The sequence below is a fragment of the Phragmites australis genome, chromosome 14 (assembly GCF_958298935.1).
Source record: "Phragmites australis chromosome 14, lpPhrAust1.1, whole genome shotgun sequence".
NCBI lineage: Eukaryota > Viridiplantae > Streptophyta > Magnoliopsida > Poales > Poaceae > Phragmites > Phragmites australis.
Window position 1 is genome coordinate 8092049 of NC_084934.1, and position 17330 is coordinate 8109378.

Consider the following 17330-nt stretch of genomic DNA (forward strand, 5'->3'; position numbering starts at 1 on the left):
AGCAAGAGGCTGTTCAGACTTCCGGACCAGATCCAGCGGTCGGGATCTCGAGATCAGGGTTCACAAAATCAGATCCAGCCAGATCCAGCAGCCAGGATCAGGTTCACAAAATCGTCGGTCAACTCGGTCCACATTGTATTCATAAAGATTGGTTTTCCGTTAAATTCAAATTAAAAAAATCAAAAGTTTGACAAAATTCAACTAGTTTCCTACCGAATTATTATACGATTACCACGGTTTTTACAGTAATCGCCAAAAGCCGGTTTTCAAATGTCAAACGTATTTGTAAACCATGGTCGGGATACAAGCTAAGAGGCAAGAACAAGTACAGGCTTACAACAACAAACTTACAAGTCAACATCCAGGGGTGTCAGAACTGAGCAGGAGAGGCAATTAATCCGCAACACAGTACTTCCAAACTCACTACATGCTTGTCATCATTTCAATCCTATATAGGCTGTAAAAGTGTCCACAAGTGCTGTCTGTGCTGATCAGAAAGGATCTAAGAAAAAGAGGGGTGGATCAATCTCTAGAAAGAGTAAGTTTCTCATTGAGAACGACTGCGGTCGTCGAATGTTATCTAAGCTGGCACTACAAAAGTACGGTTCCATAAAATTGCACCGAGTAACACTTGGCTCACACATCGGCCTTGGGTAACCTGTGCCTCCCATGAGTTCTCTATTTGTGATACAGGTACACGAACGAGAACATGAAGAAAGCGCCCATCTGCAATGAGGAGGAAATCATATAAGAGCTGATGCATGATGCAAATCTACAGCTCAAGTGAACTCGTATTACTCCAGGTAAGGAAAACAAGGCTTGGAAAGTTATACACTGTGGAGCCTATAACACAGTCTACACAAGTGACTTTAATGAAGCCCATCTAGAAGTGAAGCTGTAAAAAATGCAAAAGCAAATTTCATTATGCCGATTGAGGAATATGGATCTTACGGTTGAAAATGAGGCAGTGTAGTATGGATATGCTGATGCTATGAATCTCTCGTACTCATTATGCCTGTAGGGACGAACTGGAATCTGCAGCAGACAAAAACAGATTATCAAATGCAGCTTCATGAGAAGTTACAGTAAACGACCAGACAATGGATGTGGTTTGATTAAACTAATGGAGCAACTGTAGAAAGGAAAGCATGTTATGAAACCAACCTGCTTTGTAAAAGACAGACAGGTATATCCCAGCCTTTGGTACTCGACTTTGAACTGGAAAACTCCATAAACATCAGGAACTTTGAAGGATGTTGAGTACAAACCCTACATTGGGAGAACATGATAGTTTAGCCACAGCAATCTCAAGATTAATCTTGATACAAATACATAACAGGTCTGTAATGGTGCACACCTTCTTGTCGGTCGACAGAGTTTTCAAAACATAAGGACTCATCATGTAGAACTGAACTTGAACGTCATCAGCAACATATGGCTTCCAGCTTGTTCCAGACCATTCATAGATCTCAACCGAGTATTCCTTGATGGACATTGATATTAGCATGTTTAACTTCTCACTGCTCAATAATTAATACACATGAAGGCAAAAGAGTTACCAGGTCATCATTAATGCGGTACATGCCAGGTTCATTTGTCTCTCCAACCTTGTGATGCTTGACACTCACTGCCTGTGAATTTGAACATTAAAAAGGTTATGTCATCCCTTCCATTTGTAAAATGACCACACCCCTTTAGAACAATACAAAGTGGGGAAGCTTGAAAAATAAGGAATCATATAACCTTTAGATGGCCCCTCATGTGGAAAACCCATTTGCTTGTCTCTGTCACAAATTGCTCATTTCCAGCTCTCTCATGCCTGTACAAATAAACTAGAATGAGCATGCAATAACTAATTTCCGTAAAAAAGCATATAAAAATAAGGTGAAAAAGTTATCTGTTCCATTATATGCAGTAGTGTAGTATAATTTTGCATATATCCAACAATCAGCCATCTCAAATATAGTGTGAGCTTATTCGCAACCTATGCTACAGCCTGCAGCAGTGCTCATTGGTTTAACATGCTCAATGATCTTTTAACATGGCATTATCTAGTACCTTTTTTACCCCTTTATCAAGAAGCAGTGCATTAAACTTAATTTGTTAATTAACCTTCTCCACAAGGTAATAAGGTTCAACCCAAAGTTCAATAATCTCACTCCAAACAGATCAAAGGAGAAATGCATTGGTCAATCCGAGTAGTAAGCTGCTTAACGCAGAAGACAACCCAAGCACAACAGTTCCCTGAGATTCTCTGTTGCCTTGTCAACAGTTTGGCAGAGCTTCCAGACCAGCTCACAGAGTGAAATCAGTGGAAGCTCTATCAAACGGCAGTTTGTAGTTTTCAGCTCCCAGAGTGATTCTATAGGAGTGACTAGTGATTCTATAGGAGTGACTCACTGAAATGAACTAGATGCTGGGAGCTGAAAAACTCAACTTCCCCTGATTCACTTCCCTCACAGAATCACTTCCTCCGTAGAGTTTAACCTAAAAAATCACTGGAGAATCACTTCCCACAGAGAATTTGGATCAGAGGGGCTCTACCAAACAGACCCTTAATTACAAGAAAAAGAAGGCTTCAAACAAGAATTTCGCATTAGGTTAGGTATAGATGTTCTTATACAACTTAATAAGGCATATATTTTTCCTAACAATTAGACGATCATATAATGTTTGCCTTCGAAATCTCAATTAAGTATGACCAAAGCTTCAAAACTAAGCTCACCTCGTCTTGCTACCAACCTTTTGAACACCAGACTTTAGGAACCTGGTTAAACGAAACATCATAAGAACTTCTTGAAAAAATAGAGGAAACTACTTTGGTATATCTGGTAGCATACCGGTTGCTAAACAGATCAAGTGATCCAGATATCAGTACCCGAGCATTATTTCTAGCCTGCCAGAATACGCACAATGTTAGAGAGATTCAATGGCAAACTTGGACATCAGGTCACATACAACTGGTAATACATGGATGCTGGCAGGCCTATCGTACATTAGTGAATACACAAGAGTGAACAGTGGAATGACTAAACCACTGATCTTGCTAACCAAGTAAAAAGGAAGCTAATTACCTGCATAACAGAAACCAATGATATTGCTGACCCAGTAAGAGATGGAGGAGACCCCAACTTAGTCTTTGGGTTTGCTGAATATGCTGATGGAGAGGCAGATAGGACTTTCAGAACCTAGGAATGTACAAAGATGGAGAAAGGATGGTTATAAAAACTATAAAAAGTTTACATTTCACAGCAATAAAATAGTCACGCAAATTATTATGGTTGACCTGCAAATATCTGCATGTAGAATTTGAATTACTTACCAAGCCGTTTGATGGATTAGCCGCATGTCCAATTCCTCGAAACAATATAGGAGCCTAGTCAATGGAGGAAAATATTAAAAAAGAACAACAAATTACATGTAAGCACTGAAAAAAGTAAAAGGAAGTACCAAAACAAAAATATTTGGCAATTTTACACCATATCCTCGGCAACATCCAATGTTAAGAAATATTATTATAAGGTTATTCTAGCCTCTAAAGAATTGCAGATATAAAAGTAGCTTACTCTCGAATAGGAACAGACAGATTTCCAAATATAATTATCTTAGCTAATACTAGCAATTGGTTAACCAAGGCAACACTCAGTATAGTAACTAGGGCTGAATATAGATGTGCCATGGAAGTATGGAACAGAAAAGTGAAGACATACTGTATGGGCACACACGCATACTGACAATGTTTGGACACTATGACAATGAACAAAAGACCAAAGCCTGCTAACTGCAAAAGCTACAAACATGAATACCACGAAGAAATAACCATGCACAAAATAATGGAGTTCCCAATTGGCCAATTGACACTCAGAATAAGAGCAAAGACCAAGATTCAGCCTCACTTAGGTCTAACTATGGTTTAATCCAATGAACATGTAAAAGTCTAAAAGGGGCTGAAGTGCTGAACTTGAAAGGATTGGGTAGATTTTTAGCATTACTACTAACCTCGATCTTTTTAGATCCCAGTATCACATCTGACTGGATGAGATCATCGCCAGCAATCAACGTGTGATCACCTTCAACATCCATGACAGCATAATTAATATGATCAATAACCATGGCCTCTTGATCCTGCAATCATGGAAACACAAGCCGTTGGCTCACTGATGTCAAAGAAAATGGAAACATAGGGATGAATGGAGCAGGGTTAGAACCACAGAAATAACTTGCCTCATCGAAATCAACACCGCACTCTGTTGCAATGCCACGAATAAGATCAGAGGCAGTTGAATCTGCAGCCAGGATCATATCATGACCGGCATCGATAAATTCCAGAACAGCATTCTGGTCCACAGATCCACCAAAACCTGCCATCAGACAAAGACTAACATTTAACAAACAATAATAAATTTTAACATTATAAACTAATGGGGCTGAATCATGTCTTAGAACATCATGAGCAGAGATCAAGGATTTGCAACTAGTCGAAACATATTAATCTAATAAAGCTCGAACTAGCACTAGGATCCAATTATTTCCACAAGAGCTAAGCAACTAAACACATATTCAAATGAAATTTATCGCCGGTCAGGCAAAATTCTACGTCTGAAATCCCGAAAGCTGCAATTCCCCCACAACAGATCACAGAATTCCACTGAAGAACCACTCCACCATCGCGGATCAGATCAGACGAACAGGCAACTCTACACCGCAAATCTTCACTCTCGACATCGAATCTACCACCAAAACCACAGATCGGATCTCTCAGAAGAAGGGAAAGGAGAAATTACGTGGGGTGGAGGGGGCGAAGAGCACGAGGCCGTCGTAGAGGTACTGGCCGTAGCGGTGGAGCGAGAGCTTGGGGTCGTCGGCAAGGCGGAAGTCCAGATCGAACCCGCGCGCCTGGAGCGAACCGAAGAAGGCCGAATGCGACGACCGTACGGACAGGTCGTCCAACAGCACCAGCAGCCGCCGCCCCCTTGGGCCCTCGTCTTCCCCCGCCACGGTGGCGACGGCGAGTAGGAGGAGGAGGAGCGCGGCGAGGTGCCGCGGCGCCACCATTGCTGCGCAGATCTCGCGGTGCGGGGTTCTGTTGTTTTGAGGGGTTTGGAGTGGCGCAGCAGCGACGGAGACGACTCGGGGAGAAGCTATAGGCGGAGGGAGGGAGCCGTTTTGACCGTCCGATCGGAGGATCCGATGGCCCGGATTGAGTTAAGCATTGCTGCAGTGCAAATGGGACTGACAGATGGGACCCACATGACGTAGCAGTTAGCAGTATTTCTCCTCTTTCTTTGGGAATGGCTATGTTCCTAGGTGAAACTCAAGAGTTGATTAAAATTCCATTACTTTTTTTTAGAAACTAGTACAACAAGTAGATGTACCTACACACCACTATACATACATACTTACACAATATTTACTAAAGATCGGAGATATAGAATTTAGATATTGACGAAGTAACCATATGTGTCTCACTGTCGTTGGATACATCATTTACAACTGAAAGAATTATTTACCCTGGTGAGACACACAAGAAGTAAACATATGATTTTATCCTTAATGGATAGAGGTATAATCACCTTCACTAACCATTCAAACCCATAAAATTCCATTACTTGATTTCTTCATGGAATGATTCTGCAATTTGAGCGGTGGTTTTGATTCTTGAAATAAAACTTTTTTGCTATTGATGTATGTGATAGTCATGGTGATCGTGCTGCAAAATCTAGGTTGTCGATGAAACATGTATCACTAAATTATGTTTTGGATTTGAGGTAGTTACTCCCTCAAGTTGTTTTTACTTGTTGTATCGAACATCGACATGGTATCAAATACACGGTTTTTATGGTTACTGTTCCTATATTTGCTACAGGAAGACACTCCATCCGGCCAAAGGACATCATACCGTCCCAAAAGCCAAGATTAACTGCTAATTTTCATTACATATTTATGAACCATAACGATTATGAAACTATTTTTTAAAACAAATTTGTTCATACCATTTTCCAATTTTACATAGGAAATTGATGATGGAAGTTTAAATAGGTTGAATCCAAGTAACCTAAAGTGTCATTATTTTTTATGCGAAATAGCTCTGGTAGCACTAGATTTGAACAGGTTTGCTCCCGTACCACTATTTTTTGCGGGATTTCTTTAGTAGCACTAGATTTGGTCCATATCTTCTCCGTCTAGCACTGAACCGTTAGATTGAGAACCAATGGCCCAGATCACACACTGAATCATCCCTCCGTTAACCTTTGTTAGCCAGCAGACCTACCCCTTTCTTCTCCGGTGAGCGAGTCCTTCGACGGACTCCTGCTCCTCCATTGACTCCAAGAGCACATTGTTTTCCTTGTTCGCCGACTGCGCCACGCGGTAGCCGAAGCCAACGTAGCTTCACAGCAGGCCCCCTCACCTCACCTAGCTGTGGCGCTCAGCCCTAATGCCCCGGAGGAGCAGCCTCTGTGAGCTCGATGGGCTGAGGCGGCAACGTTTGAGCGATAGGTGGAGGAGCGACATCACCAGATCCAGCCGTGCCACCAGACCCAGGCCGTCGAGGGGCAGTGCCTCTGCCGTCACACAAAGCTCTAGCGCCTCTGCCGTCGCGTGGAGCTGCGACTCCACCGCCTCGCCGTCGATGCCGATGAGGCCGACTGCAACCTCATCGTCAACAACTATGCTACGCGACCTTGAGCCTCTCGCCCTCCTCTGCTCGGATCCGGGTGCCTATGGCTTGAACAGCTGCCGGCTCACTGCTGCCATGAGCCTGCACGAGTGGCACGCGAGTGGTGAGACAAAAGCTACCAAGGAAGAGGAGGAGGAAACTGCTGATTGGTTTAAAGCTGTTGCGGCTCGCCGGAGGAGGCAGAGAACGGATGGAGCACGGAGTGCTAGACGGAGCAAGGACGGGAAAAAATCCAGTGGTATTTTTGAAATCGGTAAAAAAAAAAATAATGGTACCAAAGCAAAACGGTTCATTTTTAGTGCTACCACAGCAATTTTGTCTATTTTTTATGACTGCCAGAAGTATTAAAATATAATAATTTAAAAGTATTATAATGACAAATACAAAGTGCTAATCTAATCTACACCTAGGGTGTAACATCACCATAAAATATTGAACAAAATTTCAGCAGTAACTACTGACAAGTTACTAATGAAGGTCTGCTCTTAAACGTGGTTAGTGATAATAACGGGTCGGGTCGGGTACGAGCGAAGCAGAACCATATCTGACCCATGATCCAAATTGTGTTGCCTAACCCGTGCACACGAAGGATGACAGGCACAATATTGTATCCATGCTCGTACTTGTCGGATACCCGAAAACATATGGGTCGCCCGCAGGCTTGACAGCAGCAGTGCCAAGTCAACATTTGGTAATTTCTGCCAATGAAGGAGCTGTTTGGTTTTTATAAGTTATATAACAGGTTGTTAATATCCTACTGCTCATTTGTCCTATATTCAGAGCGGATGTTCTTTTTGTTCTTTTGATGAACAAAAAAGATTTTTGTATTTGACCATGTACGAGCAATAGTATTCATGTTTCATGCTGTCTTGACCAAATTCAAAGAAGAAACATGTCATACTAGAACTGCTCGTGGGTTTCTTCTGGCACATGGAACATGTTTTGAGCTGGTACATCGCATTCACCACCTAAGTCCAGATTCCCACAGAAGGATCCTGATCCAGGCCAATCTCTTTCGTGGTTACCACTACAAGCACCAACGTGTAGCATCAGAAACATAACATGAACTTTGTCTTGTCTCATTTTCAGTTTGTTTGTGTTGTAAAGTTACATTGCTAGTTGAATTGGGTTAGAACCCTAAGGTAATTCGGTTGGGCGTCTGTTGTAGGGTTACGGGTAGGCTACGCTAGCACAAAATAAATTTTCTCTACCGCATTCAACATGGAAGCCATGCGAGTAGAGGATCATGAATCGTTACCACTTGACGAGCAGTGCAGCGGAAGAAGAGTTGGAGCAGACCAATCCAACGTCGTGCATATCAAGTAGTTGATCGTCAACCTCGTCCCGAGCACGTCCCGAGCACCTTCCGAGTACTCGCGAGTACGTCCCGAGTACTCCCGAGCACAACCCGAGCCCCCCGAGCACGTCCCGAGTACCCCCGAGCACGTCCCGAGTACCCCCGAGCACGTCCCGAGTACCCCGAGCACGTCCCGAGTACCCCTGAGCACGTCCCGAGTACCCCGAGCACGTCTCGAGTACCCCGAGCAGATCAGCACCGCAATAGTAGCAGCGCCTCTACGGTATCCACACGTACAAGGATGGAATCGCCGTGCGCCGATGTGCTAGCACCGCGCGCCCGGTTAGGGTTTCGAAGGGAGTTCGGGAATAGGAGGCGGCCAGGGTTTTGATGGCAAGATCTGTTTTTCGGAAAAACTCAATACGCCTTGGCCCCTGCCTATTCTTATATAGAACACGCTAATGGGTCTTTAATCAACATTAAAGCCCATTATGACTCTAAACCTTAATGGACCTTTAATCAACAATAAAGCCCATTAGCAGATCCAATCCGCAAACTCGATCGCCTCTAGGGCATATCACCAACATCTGTGCCATTTGGTGTGCTTCACGGGTACACCGTGGGTATCCGTGAGCGGACTGTAATACCCGCGCTTGATCCGTGACTTCATGGGTAACCAACTTACCGTGCCCGTGGGCAAGATCTAAGTCCTATACCCGTACCTATCGGGCACAATACTCGCGGGTAGGATTGCCATCCTAAACATGGTTCAGTAGTAACATGCTTTCGGTTCAGTAATTCAAAATGCTTTTTTCAGTAGTAACTATTGTATGTAGAATATTATTCTACCCTAAGGTGTAGAATAGCGCACTTGTATTTGTCATTATAATACCTGTATTTTATTTAACTTTTTCAGCATCCTCCTAAGATAAGCTAAAGCTGTAGAACATCATGTGAATATTTTTGACAACTGACACACCAAACTGCCGGCACTACTTTCAGAGTCGAAACAAAAATTCCAAAAAGATAACTGACAGTGATGTGTTGGGTACGAAAACCAAACTGATATCGTTGATCAATGAAACATTTTAGTTAATCTGTTAAACTAGCAAGCCAACTACACGTCACATCAGCATCTATCAGATCATATGCTTCTTTCTATGGTTCAGGTTTACAGTCAAAACAAAAAATGCCTGGCCAGCACAAGTGTGCAGGGTAGCTGCAATTATCTGCTAAAGAGTTACAAAGAAAATTTCCACTCCCCTCCACAATCACTCATCATCAGGTTGCCACTGAAAAAAAAAGCCTTATCGCGGATGTGCAATCGGCACAAAAAAGCCGGCATCCATCTTCAAATCAGCCTGAAGAAACCTTGCTTCCCACCGATCAAATTGTGAGAACGTGAAATCTGCATAAGCCAGAATTTCAGTCGACAAAACCTGGGGACGGCATGCCCAGAGGCGCTGAATGCTGATCACAGGCAGTATCTTCACATCATCATACTAGCTCCTGCTCCTTGAAGCTGGCCAATTTCGTGTTTTCTCTGTCGCGCTTGAACACGAGATACAAGGGGCTGTAGAACAGGACGCAGACACCGAAAGGCACTATCGTCATTGTCAGCGGCCCTCTCGAGAGCCCTTCCGCCGATCCGTTTGCAAGGTTCAACAGTCTTGGCATCGTAGCCATATATCTTCTCTGTGACCAGGCTGACAGCAGGAGCAGCCAGGGAGGCGAACGAGCCCTCGAACGCGCGGTCAAAGGCGTAGATCATGGTGTGGTGCTTGGGAGGGACCACCTCTGCAAACATGGGGTTGTTCGCCGAGGTGGCGCACCAATATCTAGTTCATTTCAGTGAATTACTTCTACGGAATCCCATAAAGAAGAGGGTGACAGCAAAGACGTACCAGTAATCAACTGACTGGGGGATAACTGTGAGGAGGATCCACGAGAACGGGATGCCCATGAATGCACTGAACTGAGCACACATGACGCGTGTGGAATCTGGGTTCTGTCGTGACAGGCGGTCTGCTATCACCCCGCCAAGAAATTCTCCACTGGCGCACCCGATAGCGAGCGAACAGGCTGTTCAGTGCGGCTGAGCTGCTGTTGTCGAAACCTAGGAGGGTTCAAGACTGTCAGTATTCAATTTGAGAGCACAGTTATCAGTTTGAATGTTGAAAAGTACATGGTTGCTGTCCTACCAATGAGTTCAAACCACATCGTGAAGAAAACTATGGCAGTCCACGGTAATGAACCAATTATTCCTTGCAGGACAATGATCTGAAATGTCCTCACTTTCATAACAGATCTCGTTGCTACCCAAGAATCCATCCAGATAGAAGGCGGAGGAAGAACATCTTTGCTGGACAAATGCAACCTGGGGGATGAGGATAACGATCATATTCGTGTATACTGCTATCCCAATTCCCAGTTGCTGGTTTAACTCTGCTATTATGCAGTTTAATTGGTGCAGGAAGAAGTCATTGCATATTCACAAACCTACCAAAAGTGCATTCAATGCAACAACATTTAAGAGATCAAGGAAATGAAAATCCTACATGGTTACATGCGGTGTAGCCACATAAGAAAGGAGTTTAGACTGAAAAGGGACAATGTAATGAAACATATATGCATCACTAGAAGCAATCCTGTCAGAAAATAAACACTTGCAGAAGCAAACCTATGTCCAAAGTTTAATTCCTACAAGAAATCGAAGCATCATGATGGCATTCTTTCTGTCAGAATCAGAATCATATATACATAGACATACCACTTGATGGCCACAAATTTACTGCCACCGTAAGTTCTGTTTGGCTAGTAGTGCTGATTAATGAATCCCAGCAGCTAGGTGACATGAAAAGCAGCATACCTCTCGTAGTCGTCTTCATCAAGAAGATGATTGCCGGGGATCCTTCTAAGATCAGTTGCATATAAGTACACAAGAACTCCAATTATCAAGCTGACAAGTGTGACCATCATAAATGCAACACGCCATCTTGGGAATTCCAAATAGTCCTTCCCGGCCATGATCGTTGCCAAAATACCGCCACCTATACCACCTACAGCACCAATGAGGCTTAGCAAACCAAATCACGTACCACGTGTACCATCTTTGTAGCTATCAGCAATGAACGACTGAAGTGCTGGTATTACAATGGCAAGCCCAAGGCCGTTTATTGCTCTCCAGAATGCAACCTGCCGAAAATGCTGGCTAACACTGACAGCCCCTGTTGATAAGGCCCTGAAGACAGTCCCAATTGCAAGCACTGTCGGCCGATCATAGTGAAGAGCAAGGATACCTGCCAAGGGAGATGCTATTGACTTCAGAAAGTTCATTAGAAACGTGAGGTACCCCAGATCAGTAGGACCAGCATTGAAGGCTGCACTGACCTCCTTGTAAACTGCTGGAAGGAGATTCTCATCAGCACGCTTCATAATAGAAGCCAGATTGATGAGGATGAGAGATACAGAGAAACCAAGTATTTTCTTTGTTCTGCAAGAAAAAAAAAGATTAACATGGTTATGCTAGATAATGCAAAGTAAATTCTGTTCTACAGTTCAGAAAACGTGATGCGATACTCTTGCATGCATGCAAAATAGAACACAATGGTACATAATGAGCAATGACTAGGGCCTGTTTGGTTCGCAGCCACAGATTGCCACATTTTGCAACGTCTCAAATTAGGCAAGTTTGACTGAGTTAGGCGTCTGTTTGGTAAGATTCCTTTCCAGCCAAAGGGGCCCCACATGTCAGTGACTCAGAAAAGTGTGGCAACTTTCTCTTAGGCTAGCCAAAGTGTGGCGCCGATTTTGATCGCCTAACCATAGGAGTTAGGCAAAATTTTGTGGCATTTGATGGCAGCCATAGTATATGAACTTATTTCCGGTGTGCTCTGCCTTTCAACAAAAATAGGATGTTTCTTTAACAACACTGACTAATCAATATGTGGGACCAAAGCGTGTACAAACTTAAAGTTAGTTCGGAGATGACAGTGCGCCTCAAATTATTCAGCAGCCTTCAATCTAGAGAACCGTCTTGCTTCCAGTTGGACAATTCAGGAATTAGAATAGAGGACCATACCATCTGGAGTGTCAACTGATGATCGATGACCAGATACCTCTGTTCCTTGACATGAAATCAGAACGTAGCATTAGAATTAGATGGCTCCAACACAAGTGGAGCTATTTATTATGGCATATTTTACTTGTAATTAAAAAGATATAGCTCAAACAGTTAACAACTTGTCAGATAATTTCCCTTGTAATTTTGATCTTGTTTCAGTTGCCGTAACTGAAAAAAGCTATGTTGCAATTAAGTTTGTTCATTAAATTTATAGGGGCTAACTGAGACTTGTTTGGTGCATCTTAAGTCATGTTAGATGAGTGGATAGCATTGATACTTATTTACAGCCTTACAGGCAATTATTAGTGTAAAGAAATTCATGTTTGGACTGTACTTTCATTTTGTACAGGTTAGGTTGTCATTTAATACATTTATAGTGGCACCGCTTTAGTGTTAAGTCATGTACCTTACACAATAACAGAACTAGGCATGTTGCCAAATCTAATCACAAATTCATGGTAAAGGGAAATATAGATGGTGCTGGTTGTCATAGGAGGCCTCATAAGCCCAGGTGACTTGATTCCTTGCCCATTAAAATTTTTAGGCTACTGCATGCTACACATTCTCTGATTCAGTGGGTGATATCAGAGATTGGAGATACTAAAAATCTAGCTAAAAGGATAACCTTTCTATTCTAACCATGCAGCTTGCAACGAACACGACGATCATTGCATGTGTAGCGTGAGAAAAACAAGTTCAAGCTTGAATTTGCCATGGTTATCCATAGGGCAAAAGATAAATACTTTCCTCAAAGTGGCGACTTACTAGAGTATTTTTTATAATCTTTTACTATCCCACCATGTAAATAACCTGTATATCTTTATCTGTAATATGTTAACCAATAGAGATTCCCTACTAAAAAAGATTGGACAAAGATCACAAAACTTTTGATGAATGAAGAAGCTTGAGCTGTGAGATTCTTGCCACTGACATTCCCGAATAAAAGGGAAATGGGATAATAGAAATCAGAAGACCCCTCTCTCCATTCTCCCACTCAAAAGAAAGTGGGTGTACAAAATTGCACCAGCAACTGGGTGTCGGTTTTCTTGTTGCCCACCCAGAAAAGTGAAAAATAGTGGGAAAAATCTCAACACCAATTGCACGAGCACTAAGCACTTCATTTTCATGGTGATATCACCATGTTTCACGCGGCCATACCAGTCAGCAGAAGCAGAAGCTCCGCGATCTCGCTGGATGTATCTTGAAGAAAAACAGAAAGAGAGACGAACGCTGACTTGTTCATACTCCACACGCATCCCTGCCCTAACGTATCGAATTTCAGTTGCTAATTTAGAGGTACTATTCGCCAAAGATCGCCCACGAAGTCAAGAATCTGAATGAAAACAATACGTTGAACCAGAGGGGGCAAGGAAACTTTGGGGTGTTGAGCTTTTCGTATCGAATCTAGCACCCAAAAGAACGGACAGCATATCCAAGCAGTATCGACAGCATATCCAAGCAGTATCAACAGCTAAACAGACAGCATATCTAAGCAGTATCAACAGCTAAATCAAAAGAACGCCAAGTTCCAAAAAGATTCCCTCTCTTCGGACTGGATCGATGAAGCATCAGCAAGATCCCAGCACCCCCAGCTCCAGTGAGCATTGCTAATAATAAATTCGCATGAATTTGTACGAAGCACGGGAACTAAAATAAAGGAACACAAGAGCTTGTAAAACGAAAGCCCAAGAAATCCAGGAATATTGGAAGCGAATCTCCGGCAAGGAAGGAGGAGAAAGCTTGAGGGAATGGGGAGGTGGGTCGATTACCTCATCGCCATGGATGGGCTCGAGCGGAGCAGCTGTGCCGGCCCTTGGCGTCCCGCTGCGCGTTCCTTGGTTGCCTCACCCTGGACTCCTGACATGGACTGTTGGTTCAGCTGAGCTGAATCGAGCGAAGCAGAGCGCAGTGGAGAAAAATTTTGTGACACCCGCACGTATAAAGTTCCGGTGAGACTCTCGTCCGTACCGTATATGTGTGATCGTACGGTACTCACATGTGTATACTGTACACGCAAAAACACATGTCAAACATGCTGTACGAGTCTCACCGAAAGAGACGATCTTATAAAATTTTTCTCCGCAGTGGAGTGGGAGAAGACGACGCACGCGGCAGCGTTGCACGAGCACGGGAGGCTCAGCACACGAAGCAAATTACGTAAGAGTTCCTTAAAAAGGATGAGATTTTTTATATACATACATTCCGCTGGGTTAAAGAAGAAATTTAGTGAAGAGATGTTATCAAAGAAAAATATTATAGGATCTAATTCTATAAAATTTACTTTTCTCACCATAATAGCACATGTGGTGCCGGTGACTTCACCCGTGAAGGTTTGTACTTTCTCTAATTTTATTTTATTTGTCACCATTTTGAAATAAGTAAGGTTTTTTTAAAGTTTTGAAATAAGTAAGTTTATTTTATTTGCCACCATTTTGAAATAAGTAATTTTGTTTTATTTAAAGCTAGGATTAGATTTACTAACTTGAGATTAGGATATGAATTAACAGGAGGTTAGAATATTAACAGGGAGCTGACAGCTCTTTCGTGTCAAAATTGGAGGATTTCAGTGCCCAATTCCATGCGCATAGAAAATGCTCATGTATTGCAAAGTCCATTTCGGGTGAGGATGTCCGTGATGCAGGGTTTCGAATGGTTTTTCATTATTTTTAAAAAAGTGTATAGTCCTTGGAAGGCTATAGTAAAACTAATTACCGGTGATATCTATCTTCATATCGTGGGCCCTGTTACAGTACACCTTACCTTCGAGAGGTAAGTGTCAAACAAATATGAACCTTGATTTTAAAAGAAAAAACAATTAAAAAGCTAAATAAAATTTGTTAACCGGTTGCTCCCGGTTACTATTGACAGGCAACCCACCCAAATCATGAAAGAGATCCTCTGCCTACGCCCTAGCTTCGCCGCTTGCTTGCATGGCGAGATTTTCTCCGCTCAACGATCCCCAAAATCACGGAAGAGCAAGGCAGAGCGGGTAGGATTTCCTCCACTTGCATGGAGAGACATTTCCTCCGCTTGCATGTGGAGATATCCCTAAATCATGCGGCAGGGCAGGTTTTCCCCTTAGCGCTCGATTTTCCTGTTAGCAGAGCGCTCGATTTCCCTCCCGTCGCCACTGGTTCCTCCTCTTCCGCTGAACAAACTGGGTTGCTGTTGTCAGACTCTTCTCCCACCGACGATCAGATTTCGTCTTCCTGCCATCCGTTGCTAGTCTTCGCCACTGCCAGTGCGCCGCTGGGCTTAGGCTTCTTGTTCATGCTGCCTTTAACAGCGCCACTTCGATCTCCAAGGTAAAGCTTGTCCCCTGCCCTTCGCCTTTCTATTCCAGTCACACGTGATTGGATTGAAATGTATTGGAGAATCACACAATTGGATTGAAGCACTACCTGTTTACTTATTCCATTAGTTTAGGTGCATTTTCTTTTACTTACAAAGTACCAATCTTGACAACATTTAGATCGTTAACATAGAGTGTGTTTACGCTTTACCAATGAACTGAAAGTGTTGTTTAATAAATTTGAAGCACGCAAGCTGCACACAACCTAAAGTGTTATCTTCGTTTCAGATTATTCAAACATCAGAAGAATTGGTGAATTGTGGGGCTATGCTATTGAAAGATGCTATTTTCTTGAGTTCATTATGTCGTGTGCAAGGCCTATATAGAGAAAAAAATTAAACTTGATATGTCTTCCTTTTCTGAATTTGTTTGTAACTAGACCCCAACCATATGTATGCCTGAAAAATATACTGCACTATGCAACAAGTTGAATGAGAAACAGAAACATGTTGTCAAAGAAATAGGATTTGAAAGCTTACTTAGTATACCTACGATGCCTATTTAACATATTCTCATTGAGGAGTTTGCTGAAAAGTACAATAAAGTAGATAGGAGCTTTACAATACACGATCATGTGGTTCCTATTTCTACATGGGATGTATATTGTATCTTAAGTCTAGTTGACGTAGGAGATAAGATTGAAACAAAGAAAGTATATCCTAAATGGTTTAATTTGTATAAAGGGAAAGATGATGCATCGATCACTTTGAAACACTTAGAAGGATAGATAGTGAGTGGTACAACCAATGATCACTTTGCTAGAATGCTTGTGCTGTATATGATAGGAATCGTTTTAATCCCTAGTTCAAAGGAATATGCGAGCAGCAGGTATGTAAACCTTGTAGTAAATATTTTAGAAGGCTACAATTAGGCACAGTTCATATTAGACTATTTGATGAAACACTTGGCACTATTCAAGAAGAAAAAAAAATAGATCTTGTTGGAAATTTGGTGTTTCTACTGGTGATATTTTGTTAGAAATAGCTTAACTATTTATTGGTCGTTGCATCCAATAGGTAAAAATTGAAGTTTTTTCCCAGTTGCCAGTTTGGTTCTTTGAACATTTTCATGTGACTGGCGATTGCTTTAATTATGCATTCCATGAGCATCCTCTTATTAACAACTAGGGTGAAAACAAGGTTACGAAGCGAGCACATATTGAAGGGATAAAGAAATTTGGTGCTGAAAAGATAATTGTAACTTGTGTTATTTGCCTCTTGTGTTAAACTATGGTAGTAGTGTGAACTAATTGTTGTCATGTTGCAGGTAGTTATTTGGTTGGAACTCAATGATTTTGAAGCGCGTATTGATTCTGATAATTTAGACGAAGAGATTTGCGAGGGATCTATTGAGGGAATGAACAATGACTATTTCAAAAGTATGGATTTCACTGACAATGTAATATAATTTTAAGTGTATGTACCTGGACACTAATTGCATTCAACTTTTAGGTTAGAGAAATTTCATTTTTCTTCACATATGAAGTAACTCCTGATTCTTGTTGTAGGTTGAAAAGGAGGACAAAAATCTAGATGGCTCAAATGATGCTGGGAAGGTTGACGAATGCCTCGTAGAGGTGCCAATTTGATTATGTTGAAATTAGTGCTTTAGATTAATATATCCATTATTATAATTGGGATTTGTAAGTATTCATGTATTTTAGGACACACTGGAATCTATAAAAGGCAGGCTATCAACATTAGAGTAAGATACCCATCATAAGTACACAAGTATTGATGGAAGAATTCAAGTAATAGAGGATAGGGCAAGATGTTTACTAGAGCTGTATATAATTGTGCATGTTAATATATCTCATTTGTTTGTTATTTAGTTTTAAAGTATATCAGCTACCAATATAAACTTCCTTATAACATTACCA

The 17330-nt window shown here is 42.1% G+C and overlaps 1 protein-coding gene and 1 pseudogene across 1 annotated transcript; both read right to left on the reverse strand.

Annotated features, from left to right (window-relative positions):
• Nucleotides 1-309: 309 nt before the first annotated feature.
• LOC133891085 (dolichyl-diphosphooligosaccharide--protein glycosyltransferase 48 kDa subunit-like) lies at nucleotides 310-5126 on the reverse strand. Its single transcript, XM_062331779.1, has 13 exons — nucleotides 4785-5126; nucleotides 4225-4361; nucleotides 4000-4125; nucleotides 3323-3376; nucleotides 3075-3188; nucleotides 2841-2896; nucleotides 2726-2767; nucleotides 1744-1819; nucleotides 1560-1631; nucleotides 1358-1483; nucleotides 1165-1269; nucleotides 952-1035; nucleotides 310-726 (listed from the first exon to the last, which is right to left on the reverse strand). The coding sequence occupies exons 1-13, from the start codon at nucleotides 5053-5055 to the stop codon at nucleotides 679-681; spliced, it is 1311 nt and encodes a 436-aa protein (XP_062187763.1). The 5' UTR covers nucleotides 5056-5126; the 3' UTR covers nucleotides 310-678.
• A 3892-nt stretch (nucleotides 5127-9018) lies between these two features.
• On the reverse strand, nucleotides 9019-13468 carry LOC133890646 (uncharacterized; annotated as a pseudogene).
• Between the last annotated feature and the right edge of the window lie 3862 nt (nucleotides 13469-17330).